The 13302-nt window shown below is 39.6% G+C and overlaps 1 long non-coding RNA gene and 2 gene segments (V, D, J or C); 1 reads left to right on the top strand and 2 right to left on the bottom strand.

Annotated features, from left to right (window-relative positions):
- Positions 1–4986: 4986 nt before the first annotated feature.
- On the bottom strand, positions 4987–7554 carry LOC128317034 (immunoglobulin kappa variable 3-11-like). The segment is given in 2 exon segments: positions 4987–7240; positions 7370–7554. Coding segments are annotated over 2 exon segments (393 nt in total).
- A 1821-nt stretch (positions 7555–9375) lies between these two features.
- LOC117598131 (immunoglobulin kappa variable 1-8-like) lies at positions 9376–10012 on the bottom strand. The segment is given in 2 exon segments: positions 9376–9746; positions 9853–10012. Coding segments are annotated over 2 exon segments (408 nt in total).
- Positions 10013–10046: 34 nt separating this feature from the next.
- Positions 10047–11452, top strand: LOC117598137 (uncharacterized). The gene is made up of 2 exons (XR_004578840.2): positions 10047–10135; positions 10977–11452. It is a non-coding gene; the product is annotated as an uncharacterized LOC117598137 (long non-coding RNA).
- Positions 11453–13302: the final 1850 nt, after the last annotated feature.

The following is a 13302-nucleotide window of genomic DNA, read 5'->3' as shown; positions in this document are numbered from 1 at the left end:
GTTCTCAGACAGAATCACAAAAGTAGAGAGAACATGCAACGTTAAACATGAGGCGAGATGAGAGAAAGAAAACTAAAGAAAGGATAAAACAATTCTTAAATAATTAATAGAGTGACATATGACATTGCAGAACCCCTGTAGTAATAGACCATTTTAAGAGCTGTGATGACTGATTTTGAAGTGGATGCTAATCGCTTACAAAACACCCATGGATTTGGTGAGCTTTCCTTGCATTGTTTTTTTTTTAGAATGATTTTTATTTACAGATGTACTTTCTTTTTTTAGTCATTTAGATATTGTTGCTGTAAAGTGTTTTACATGATTATTGAGAATTAATATGGAGTATTGTGCAATTTTACACGATCAGTTTTACTCATCCAGAAGTGAATGCAGTTACATGCGCACACATGCGTTCATGTAGAGATGCACTCAGCAGGGAAGATAAGAAGCATTTGGGTCATTTCGAAGTTCCATTTTTGAGAAAAAAAGGTTATGCTAAAGTTGTACCTGTTGTCTGTTGAAATTCATGGCACTGTTTTGTATAAAACAGGTCAGGATTATGGTTTTGATTGAAAACCTGTGGAACTACGATGGCGAGCCAGACAAGGATGACCGAACTGACTTTATTTTTCTTCTTTTCTGTACTCCCACACACTGAACAATTTAAAGGACATTACTGGTGACATTTTGCAGAAACAAAAGTGCCTTCTAAAGTGTCTATACATTGGCTATTGAATGTATATCTGAGTTATCGCTGTTACCGAATACTGTGGTTATGATCTGAGATTTTTTCTTGAGTTATGATTGTTTTAGTTACTTTTAATGGATCTGTGATCTTATGTGATATTGTAGAGTGTAAAAGGGGGGTATCATTTTCATTAGGAGTCAAAAGTATAAATAGGGATAAGACCAAATATTTAAGCAAGGAAAAAAATTAGAAGTCTATTAGATAAACCAGACATTAGAATTTTTAAATAGACTAAAAGATTAAAAGTCAAATAGTTATACAAACCAGATGAATAAAGCCATTAAAAGAATCCTAACACCCAGATAAATAGGCTAATTTACCAGCGAAATAAACTTCAAAAGAAGAAGAAAAAAGAACCAAATTATATGTAAAGAGAAAAGACTACAAACAAAGAGTACACTTTACATGTCATTTATTGTCATTTATTGTTTTTTTTCTTTGTCAGGAAGTTTCATTCCTTGTTCATATTGTGCAATTTATTGTTCCAACACAATATATGCTGATTTCATCTGAGAGTCTGTGTGTTATTTATTTCCATTATCAGCCCTGCTCTTTACTAACCTAGACACTGGTCCATCTCACTGTGCTCTAATCCTTTAAGCCTATATTGAAGGGCATGTGACACACTTCATTACAAAAAAATCTTTGAGAGCCAGCCAGGAGAGCAGTTGTATTTTATATTCTGTGAATTTTAAACCTAAAAGAAAAAAGAAACAGATCACACAGACCAGAAATAGTGTAAATTCTGATAAACATGGATATTGAAAAGGTCACAGTTGCAAACTCAGTGATAAATAAGGAACTAATTGACACAGAACTAGAAGAAGACATAGACCTTACCATAGAGACGTCATTGTTGAGTATGAAAGCTGTTCTGCCCTAGTGACTCTCGAACCTCTACTGCCTTATAACTTTCAAAGGTCCACACAATGTCTCTTGCTTTGTTCAACTTATATCAAATGTTTATCTGCTGGCAGTGACTGAGCACTGTAATAATGCTGACTGAGCGCTGAAGCAACTTTACAGAACTGCAGAAGATAGCCAAGAACTTTTGATGACCTTCTAAAAGAGCAGCTTTTCCAAACCACTGCATCAGCTGTTGGCAGTTTGTTAGATGCAGGTGAGCCAAAACCACCCCTAGTGACTGATCCTTGCAGACTTGATTCTTTTCCTCCACTCAAACAAACTGAATGCCCAGGAGTCAAAAGGAACGAAGAAGTTTCACATACACATGCACAATTCAGACTAAGAGTGTTCTCTGGTAAGAGTCTTCGTCCAAGTGAAAGTTGATTATGATACCTGGCAAAATAGTGTGGAATTAAACCTTAGGGACCCTTGTCTTTCTGACTTACATCGGTCTAGGAAGATTCTGGACAGTCTACTGCCCCCAGCATCAGAAATTGTAAAATACTTGGGTGCAACAGCGTTTCGATACTTTGGAAGATGGTGATGACCTCTTTGCAAAATTTCTGCATAGCTGCAGGTCACTGGTGAAAGGCCTTCCTTGTATTTGCAATGCTTACGGACAGCTCTCCTCAAAGTGATAAAGAGAGGTGGTATTTCTGCTGATGAAGCTGAGCGACAACTTTTGAAACAATATTGCAGAGGTTGTTGGGATAGTGTGCTAATAGCAAACCTTCAGCTTGAGCGCAAAAGAAACAACAAAAGAATCCCAGGTCATTCATACTCATCTTAGGATCTTGCAATCTCCCTTGACAACTCTCTGATCTTGCCTTCGGTTACTGCACGCAACCTTGGGGCAACCATGGACAATCAACTGTCCTTTTCTTCCCATATTGCTAATCTCACACGCTCATGCTGATTTCTTCTTTATAATATCAGAAAAATTTGTCCATTTCTTTCCACACAGGCCACACAGGTACTTGTTCAGTCCCTTGTCATTTCCAGACTGGACTAATGCAACTCATTCCTGGCAGGTCTGCCTCTGACTGCCATTCGTCTTTGCAACTGATCCAGAATGCAGCTGCACGACTGGTTTTCAACCTTCCCAACTTCTCCCACACCATCCCATTGCTATGCTCTCTCCACTGGCTTCCTGTAGTTGTCCGCAGCAGTGGGCCTAAAACAGAGCCTTGCGGAACACCAAACTTTACTTAGTATGCGAAGAGAAGTCACCATTTACGTCTACAAACTGATAACGATCAGTCAAATAAGACCTGAGCCAGGAAAGGGCCGTTCCCTTAATGCTTACTACATTTTCTAGTCTATCGAGGAGAATAGCATGATCAATGGTGTCAAAAGCTGCACTAAGGTCAAACAGCAAAAGCAAGGAGACACAACCCCAATCAGAGGCCAGTAGTAAGTCATTTACAACTTTAACCAGCGCTGTCTCTGTGCTATGATGAGGCCTAAATCCTGACTGATACATTTCATGAATGTCATTCCTATGTAAGTATGAGCATAGCTGCTGTGCTACAATCTTTTCTAGGACCTTGGAGATAAAGGGGAAGTTTGATATTGGTCTATAGTTAGACAGCTGACAGGGGTCAAGGTCAGGTTTTTTAATCAAGGGCTTGATAACTGCTAATTTAAAAGATTTATTTACATAGCCAATGCTAAGGGAAGAATTGATTATCTTTAAAAGATACAAGTAGGTAAAGGAACTAGTACACAGGTTGATGATTTTGATGATTACTGAAATTAATTCGGTCTCTTCAAGGGGAGTAAAACATTCTAATTGTTGATCTGATATTATTATTATATTATTATATTATCATCTACAGGGTAAGTTATAAAACTGTCCGGTTTTAAATTAATAGTCTGAATTTCTTGCCTGATATTTTCAATTTTACCATTGAAAAAATTCATGAAGTCATCGCTGCTATATAATGATTGTGTGTATGTTTCTGTTGTGCTCTTCTTTCTAGTTAATTTTGCTACAGTATTAAATAAGAATCTAGGATTATTTCTGTTATCTTCAATTAGGGTGGAGAGATACATTGATCTAGCAGCACTAAGAGCTTTCTTATAGCTCAATAGGCTCTCCTTCCATGCTATTTGAAATACTACCAATTTAGTTTGACGCAATTTACGTTCTAGTTTTCGAGTGGTCTGTTTTAAAGTTCGTGTGTGATCGCTATACCAGGGTGCTAGCTTTTTCTCCCTAATTATTTTTCTTTTAAGTGGAGCTGTCTTATCTAGCGGGTTGCAGAACGTTGATTCTAAACATTCAGTTGCCTGGTCAAGTTCTTCGGGATCAGACGGTGATCCAATCATGGTTGATAAATCTGGGAGATTACTGATAAAACTCTGTGCAGTTGTTGACGTGAACGTACGTTTGACATGGTGACGTGGCAAGGTGCATATATTATGATTAATACACATTTTAAATGAGATAAGGTAATGATCTGGGATAGCTTCAGACTGTGGACATGAGACTCTATTTTCTATATTTAATCCGAATGTTAGTATTAAATCAAGAGTGTGACCACCACTATGGGTGTTCTATTACATTCTGATTAACCCCTACAGAATCTAGAATGGACACAACTGCTGTTCTCAGAGGGTCATCTGGATTATCAAAATGAATATTAAAGTCTCCAACAATTAATGCCTTGTCTAAAGAAACAACCAGGTTAGAGATGAAATCCGCAAATTCACATAGGAATTCAGAATATGGCCCTGGGGGTCTGTAAATAATAATTACTGGAATCACCTGGGTAGACTTATTTTTAGTGGCTACGTATGTTATGTTAGAATAAAGAACTTCAAATGCGTTGAATTTATGACTAGGTTTTTGTGTGACGGCTAGATTATCATTATAAATGACTGCGACGCCTCCTCCTTTGCCAGTTAGACGGGGCTGATGTATGTAACTGTACCCGGGAGGACTAGATTCATTTTATGCTACAAACTTGTTTGGTTTAATCCACGTTTCTGTTAAACACAGTACATTAAACTCCTGATCAGTAATGGTTTCATTAACAATAAGCACTTTAGACTTAAGATATCTAATATTCAACAGTCCTAACTTCAGATCAACGGTGCTGCCTATGCATTCGGCTTGGTTTAATTTTATGTTAATTAGGTTTGTTACGTTCTCTCCTTAGTCTAGGGATTGGGGAGGAAGTAACACAAAAAAAAGTAAAAATGTGGCTCTAAAAAAGATTAGCCAACGAAAAATTTCAGCAAAACCCGCGTGGAGAAGTCTCCTTTTCCCCTATCCCAGCTCAGTTTACACTTACAACACTTAATTAACAGCACCCACACACGGAATATACTCAAATGAAGTGGTTTATTTGCCGGCTTAGCAAATCAAGTAAATAACAAACAAAGATCGATAAACAGAAAACAACCAAATCGTCAGGAGAGGGCAACGCCAAAATAATAAACAAAACAAGATCTTCCTAAAGGATTTAAACTATATAAATTACCTACCAAAAGAAAAGCAAATCAAAGACAGTTGTCTTACCTCTCTCCCTGACTGACATAAAAACAGGAGAAAAAACAGAAAGGGTATAAAGCCCTAATGAACAGGCTCCCGTCTCCCTACATGGTTTTACTGTTTAATTCACAAAAAGATCAAATGACCACTTCATATACACACCACAGATTCACCGATTACACGTTTGCTCAACAGCAAGTACTCAACACGTTGTTTGGGATAGCAGAAAAGGGACTCTCTCCAAGCTCTGCTTCCCTGCCGCCTTATATCTGCTGTTTCACCCGCTTGACAGAAGAACCACGCTCCCGCTAATTAGGCTCAGCTGCTGATAGTTTGGAGCGCTGCGTGGAGGGAGAGAGAGGGAGAGAGAGAGAGAAATAAAGGGGAGACACAATCACCAGTATACACCATATAATTCACGTCACGGGACGTAACAGGTTACTAAAACAGTCTGAGTATGTCTATAATTTTGTTTAGCTCGGGGAACAGACACAGTCTGAATACAGTGGAACCTAAGTGACGATTCAGTGCAGCAAGCAGACGGTCGGTTTAGCCTGCTTGTCTGCTCCCTGGCCTTGGCCCTGACTTTTCACCAATTAACTAGTCCTGTTCTTAGACTATGTGCTATGCTGCAAGAAATGAGAGCAGCACCTTCCCAAGTGGGATGGACACCGTCCCGCCCTAAAAGGCCAGCCTTGTCCGCAAAGTTAGTCCAATTATCTATAAAGCCCACATTGTTTTCGGAGCACCACCTGGACATCCAGCAGTTCAGGGACCATAACCTGCTGTAAGCTACATCGCCATGCTGCATTGGGATGGGGCCAGAGCATACTACTGCATTGGACATCGCCTTCGCACACACCTCTACCACGTTACTCTTAGTAACATTAGCTCCTACATGAATAACTATCTTTGAGAACCTGTGCTTGCCTAAGACCCTAAGATTACCTGCTATGTCCGGTGCCCTGGCTCCCAGTATATTCACTCGCTTTGCGATTATGCCCCCGAGTCGTCACCCATTCGCCCCGCTGTGAGGGCTCTAATGCTGGAGTTGGGGGATTACTAACTCCGCCTAAGGCATCCAGACTTTCCCCTACAGAAACTACGCTGCTCTCACTCTCACTAACCCTCTCTAGAGTCTGGATGCGCACCTCTAATGCTGCAATCTTCTCCGACAGAGAGCTAACTAACATGCATTTATCACAAATAAAGCTATTACTAATGATGGAGGAAGAGTGACTAAACATCCTGCACTCAACACACTCGACATGTTGTTTAACACACCTTAGTCGAAGGTTAGTTGATGTTATTTTAGACGGCGTGGATCCGGTGTGGACGGCCTCCGCTCGCTGTCTTGACAAAATACAAAAGCGCTCTTCAAGAGAAAAAAAATGAAAATACGCTAGAAGAGAACGTGAAAAATCCTGTAGTGGAGAAACAAGAACTTTTGCTATCATAGGTGTGTGTGCGTAGTAGTGAGTGAGTGTGGTGGTGGTGTGTGTGTTCAGTAGTGTGTGTAGCAGTAGTAGAAGTGTGTTTGTGTGGAGTAGTGAGTGTGTATAGAGTAGAGAGTATGTGTGTATATGCGTTTAGAGTAGTGAATGTTGTGTGTTTGTGAGAGTGTGTGAGTGTGTGTTCTCCTCCACAGTGTGTGTCATTGTGCTGTATCACATCGTCCCCCTCAGCACCTGCAGTAGGTCCCAGCTGCAGCAGTTACACTCACCCAGGTTTTTGTACGACACTCTAACACTGTGTGAACATCCAGCTACTACTGATCTCATGTAAACTCTGACAGTAATAATCTCCAGCATCTTCAGTCTGGACTCCACTGATGGTCAGAGTGAAATCAGATCCAGATCCACTGCCACTGAAACGAGCTGGAATACCTGATGCTCTAGTGCTAGCATAATAGATCAGGAGTTTAGGAGCTTCTCCAGCTTTCTGCTGATACCAGGACAAACAGTCGTTGCTACCACCACAGTAATCAACAACAGCAGAGCTGGTTTTACAGCTGATGGTGAGTGTGTCTCCTGGAGAAAAAGATTTCACTGCAGGACTCTGAGTCACAGTCACCTGACCTCTGGATCCTGAAAAAAATAAGAAGAATAAATCTGTTCCCTACATTAATAATGATGTTGAGTTTGAAGTTCGTCTAGTCGGCCTACTTCTACTATGGATTTGTCAGCTGAACAGTAGAAGATAAAACATTGTGTTACCTCGAGCGCAGAGGGCCAGTGTGCAGATGAAGACGCTGATCAAACTCATGGTTGCTGTGGGTGAAGTCGCTGAGCAGCAGCTCTCAGTCAGGAAGTGTTAAAGTCACAGGGCTATAAACACTCGCAGAGCGCTGAAGCATGAGCTGCTAATGCAAAGTGGAACCTCTCTCTATGGAAACGTGTGTGTGTGTGTCACTGTAGTGTAATAGAGGCTTTTAATAAGAGACTTTTACAGCTTCACAAGAGGCTGCATGAAGACACAGCTACTGAACAGGCATGGTTACCACACAGGAACGGCATGTGGCTTTGGGCATTTTTTCAAACTCTTTTGCAGTGAAAGAGAAAGGGAAATATCAAGGGTTCCTTGTATTGGAACTACGTACAAAGTTGTTTTCCCACCAACAAGTTTATTAAGATAAGAGCCTGTAGAGCTCTCTGCCTCAGGCGGAACAAGGCACAATTTTCTTTGTCCAGATCCACCAACAAAGAAAATACATTAAACAATAGGTAAGAGACTCATTCTGGAATATTCTTACAAAGGAAGATGGGATTAATGGGCTTCATTTATCAAACTGGATATGAATGGATTTATTCATAAATCATTCACAGGAGCATTTACACAAGAAATTTGGTGTTCATGAAAATCCCATTAGTTCAGTAAAATGTTCGTATCTTTCATTTCAGTCCTGAGTTTATGTAAATTTATGCATAAGGAGAGTCAATAATGTAAACCTCGACTGATCGGCTTCAAATCATATAATTATCATGGATTACTGCACTTTTATACACAGATTATGCTGTTAAGTTTATAGATCTTATTGATTTCAATCACAAATGTACAAATAAATGTAATGAGATTTTTGTGAAACCCAGTTGTTTCATGTCATTAATGAAAGAAGTTTTAAATATGAAAATAATAATTAAAAAACGCAGGTTAACACAAATCCGTAAATGAATATAAATATGACTAATGATTCAATGAAGAAGAAATGCCACTGTGTAAAAGAAGGACGCTCGGGTCTGTGCAAACATTTACACACAACTTTACTAAAGGATTGATAAATGAGGCCCAGTGTGTGTATCTTACTCTTACTAAAGATTTAAACCATTCTGATTTATTTACCAGATTCAGATGTTCTACATTATTTCAGCATTTAACACACTGGACTATAAAGCAATTTCTGACAAATAAAACCTTTATGTTTCAAACCAATAAAGTCAGAGATTGTTGTTTCCTCCTAAGTATATTTATCTTTTATCACCCAGGTGCTCTGACAGGAGCTGATTGTCTGCTCTTTTAGCTCAGAATATAATCAGGGTAAAGGAAGTAAGAGCTTTATAGGCACAGATGTCTGAAATGCCTAATGTCTAATATTACACACTTTGCCATATTCTGCTCCAGAGATGGAGTCTGTATCTGCTGGGGTGGAGGGGTTTGGCCTCCAGTCTGCCTCTGCTTTGCAAAATGTACAGAGAGAATGTACTGGCTAATACTGTAATGACAATGACACCATAAATACAGTCATTACATCATCACGTAGACCTGCATCAAACTGGCTTCACATTTAGCTTCAGTCAAATGAAGCTTTATGTTTTATTGTGGTGATTTTTTCCTTCACCAGGAACTCAGGTCATGTATGTTTAAGGCATTCAGTTCAGTTTGATTTATATGGGGTAGAAAAGGAGACTGTTTTGTGGTTAAACTTTACAGATGAGGAGAAAACGAATAGTGAAATGTAGAAGAATATAGAAATGAATGTTGACTCTTATTGAAAGATCCTGCACTACATTGTGTGTTACAGTAGTGTGTAGTAGACACTGCTCCTCTTAGCAGAAGGTGGAAATCATCATATACCATTATACACATCAGCTGATTTTTCATCACAGAAGGAACAGCTGATTAAGAGTTTTCTGCTTTTCAGGAATGATTATTTTTTAAACATGAACACGTTTGATGATGTTCAGCGGAGTGCAGCTTTAGCAGCTCTGCAGCTGTTCTCAGATCAGTGTGTGTTTCTGACTCAGAGCACTTCCTCTACAGCTGAGGGAGGTTTTTGTACGGTGCTATAACACTGTGTGTACGGATAGCTGTAATGCTGCTGACAGTAATAATCTCCTGCATCTTCAGTCTGAACTCCAGAGATTTTTAGACTAAACTGTGTACCAGATCCACTGCCACTGAAACGATCTGGAATCCCAGACTGACGAGTAGATGCACTATAGATCAGGAGTTTAGGAGCTTCTCCAGGTTTCTGCAGGTACCAGGCGAGGTAACTGCTAACACTCTGACTGGTTCTACAGGTGAGAGTAACAGATTCTCCTGGAGAAACAGACTGAGATCCTGGAGACTGAGTCACGACGATTTCCCCAAAGGACTCTAAAGAAAAGGATGCAGAGTTAAAATAATGGAAACAAATGTAGTAATGAGTGTGAGAGTGATTTGATGGTTTGTATGAATAATAAAAGTAAAGAGAGTGTCTCACGGTGAGCGAGGAGTCCCAGTGTCCCCAGCAGTAGAATCAGTACCATCATCATTGTGCTGCGTGTCAGTGGCTCTGAAAGGACTGAACACACTCTGATCAGCACTACAGCTCTTAAAGTGTGTGCAGCAGTGACACAGCACACATATGCAAACACCACAACCGTGTGTGTGTGTGTGTGTGTGTGTGTGTGGTCACTGTAGTGTAACAGAGGTTTTTGTACGACGGCTTCATTAGAATGTATCACTGTGGTTGACTTTCGGTGGAGGAACCAAACTGATCATCAGTAAGTCTCTCTTCTTTATTTAAAATTCTATAAATTTATTTCATTGTTAATCAGAAAATTGAATAAAGTTTAGACAACTAGAAAATTATTTATGTTGAACTCTAGTAAGTAAATAATTTAGGCATCATAAAGAATCACTATTTATTTATTCATTTAAAAAGAATATAGTGGATTTTTTTGATAATGACACACAGCTGCAGTAAAATAAAAATAACACTAAAGACAGAAAAGTCAGGAGTTAGCTGTTAGCTGAATAAGTCTGCAGTGTGTTCCTCAGTAAACAGAGCACTTTTTACATTCACAGCTTCTTAAGTTCATATTGTGTGCTGTGAAGGACGTGGTATAAAACTTCATCCTGTGCCTGTGAGCCTTCTATAATTTTACTGATGTACTGATTTTGAATCTCCAAACAAAGAGAAACAGTGTGTAGAAAGGTGGATGTGGTGTGATGTGGTTATTTCCATCACTGGACTGATTGCCTTTTTGCCAGATATGTGATTTGTAACAGAGTAAATCTTGTTCTCAGGAAACTCAAAGGGAAGGTGTGATGTTGCATTTTCCAGCCCTGATTCTGTGGAATATCAGTGTATTTACATCATCAGTGTATTTATTTTTCTGTAGGACTACATGTAAAAGTAACAGAACAGCTTAGGAGGACTGGAATACACTCCCAGAATAAAGCTGATCAAAGTCCGAGTGGCTCCACAATATAACGAGTAACTAGTAAATGTTCTCCTGCTGAGTAGTTCTACTGAACTGCAGTAATGTGAATGAGCAGTAATGAGTAAATGTTGTGTAAGCGTGTGTAAATGTGTGTTTATTGTGTGTTTGTGGTCTCCAGCCGGTCCCACGGTGAAGCCCTCCGTGTCTCTGCTCCCTCCCTCCTCTCTGCAGCTGTCTGAGGGATCGGCCTCGCTGCTCTGCCTGCTGTCTGCCTACTCTCCACAGGGGGCGCTGGTGAGCTGGACAGTGGACGGCTCCCAGGTGAAGGACGGGGTTCTGACCAGCGCAGAAGAACAGAAGAAGGACGGTTACACACGCAGCAGCACCCTGACCCTCAGCAAAGCGCTCTGGGAAAAGGGGGAGGAGTTTGTCTGTACGGTCTCCCATGCCGGCGTCAATCATCCGGTCACGTTCAGAAAGAGCCAGTGTGAAGCCTAACAGCTCCAAGATACAATTTAACACTGAGCTGCTTACACATCCATCTACAATAGAGTTTCAGTTCTACACAATGCTGACATTTCTGTCTTTACTCTCTTCACTGTCCTGTTGCTCTTCCTGTAGTTTTGCTCTGCTGAAATAAAGCTTCCTTTTGGACATTGTGTGTTCTTTTATTAGAGTTAATAGTCATTATCAGTGTGATGAGAGAGTGTGTGTAGCTGTAGATTCAGTGCTGTGTGTTGTGCTTCAGTGAGTTTGGCTGAAGGAAGTTGAACATCTGGTGAAAGTGCTGCTCTATTCTGGGAGAAAGAGGATCACTCAGCCGTCTTCATGTAAATCTCTCTCTCACTTCACTGATCTTTCAGTTTTACTGGTTAAAACTGGTTTCTGTTCATCTTGATGATGTAGTCAATCAGAACTGGGCTCAGAACTCAAACTGTTCTGGTTCTAGGAACAAATCTTCTTCTGTTTGATTAAGTCCCTATTTTCCTAAGTATTTTAAATCTATGGGACATTCAGGTACAGATATAAAGTGACCTAAATCATATCAATGTCACAGACTCCATCTTGTCTCTAGAGATCCATTCAGATCACACACTGTCCCAGTTAAACAGGCCGTTCCACACGGATCCATTATAGACCCACTTCATTTTAGCAGATGATACACAAATGAATATTTCCTCTAAACCAGATGTGAATCTGTTCTCTGATTGCAAGAGTTTATCAAATCAAGATCAAATCCTAATTCAGCAAAACATGTATGAGTTAATCTATTCCTGTTCCTGAGAATATTTAAACTCCAGTGAGATTTGTGTGTGATTGTTATAGTTTACTTTGATGGTAAATCCACATCATTTCCCCCAAAAAATCAGCTCATTCACACACCATGCACTCCAATGGGATGGGCACTGCTGAGCCCCTGGGCCAGGCACACATCCAAGTTTTGTGTGTTTTCGAGCATGCCCTGCACCTACAAACCAGCCAAAGTTTATAAAAAGCTAAAAAGACCAAAAACAAGAGGACCGTCCTACCCCTTGGTGTTTGGGCTCCAGTTAAGATTGTGGGTTGAAAGGAGGGTACGAGCTGGAGGTGGAAATGAGACTGACAGGAGTTTGAAGTTTGGCTGTAGATTTTATTGCAGTTACCGAACCACAACTCTAAAACTTCATTCACAGACAGTGAACTACTCTGACAATCACAGACTCAAATAACTACAAGGAATATTCAGGAAGCTAGTCTTACCTAGGAGAAAAGAACACAATGGCACCAAGATGGTGGCTGTGTATGTGGGATGGCGGGAAAATAATGTAAATTCAGGTGCATTTATAGTCTTTCATAAAGCTAATTATGTGTATAGCTTTTATTTTTTAATTATTTTATTTACAAATTTCACAAGTTAATAATGATTCTTTCATGTTTTGAGTTTCTGCAGTTTTTTTTTTCTAAAAGGTCTTTCAAAATACCAGGTTTTACAGAGAAAATATATATTTTGCATAAGATTGTGTTTTTTTAATGTGATGTTTCATGTTCTGCTATGGGTGTGTGTGATTGGTTGTACCTGTGCACACCTTCATGCCTGCGTTTTCACACACATGATCAGAGAGAACTCAATCAATGCATTTCATTCAAGCTAAAGCACTGTTGATGAAGTACTGCATCTGAATATTTCTTCTCAAATATTCTCCATTTTCAGATATCAGTGCATAAAACACACCTTACACTATCCTGATTGAGTATAAACATGATTAGTCACAAAATTGATGGTTATGGGTGTGTAATTGTTTATTTTGATGCTTTATAAGAATTGTTTTATGAGTTCATTGCGTTGGAGCACATGGATAGATATTTATTTTCATTAATTCAGTTCTTAGTGTATGTTTAGGTGTTATATGTAGTCTTTAACCTGCAAATTCAGTGAGTTTAACCCAACTTATGTTTGTTACCCTGAGTTAAATGTGATGAGTAATATATAATCTAGTATGTAGCTCTATTGAACTTCAGTGTTC

This window comes from Pangasianodon hypophthalmus, chromosome 9 (genome assembly GCF_027358585.1).
Source record: "Pangasianodon hypophthalmus isolate fPanHyp1 chromosome 9, fPanHyp1.pri, whole genome shotgun sequence".
Lineage (NCBI taxonomy): Eukaryota > Metazoa > Chordata > Actinopteri > Siluriformes > Pangasiidae > Pangasianodon > Pangasianodon hypophthalmus.
This window is presented reverse-complemented; position numbering and strand designations above follow the sequence as displayed.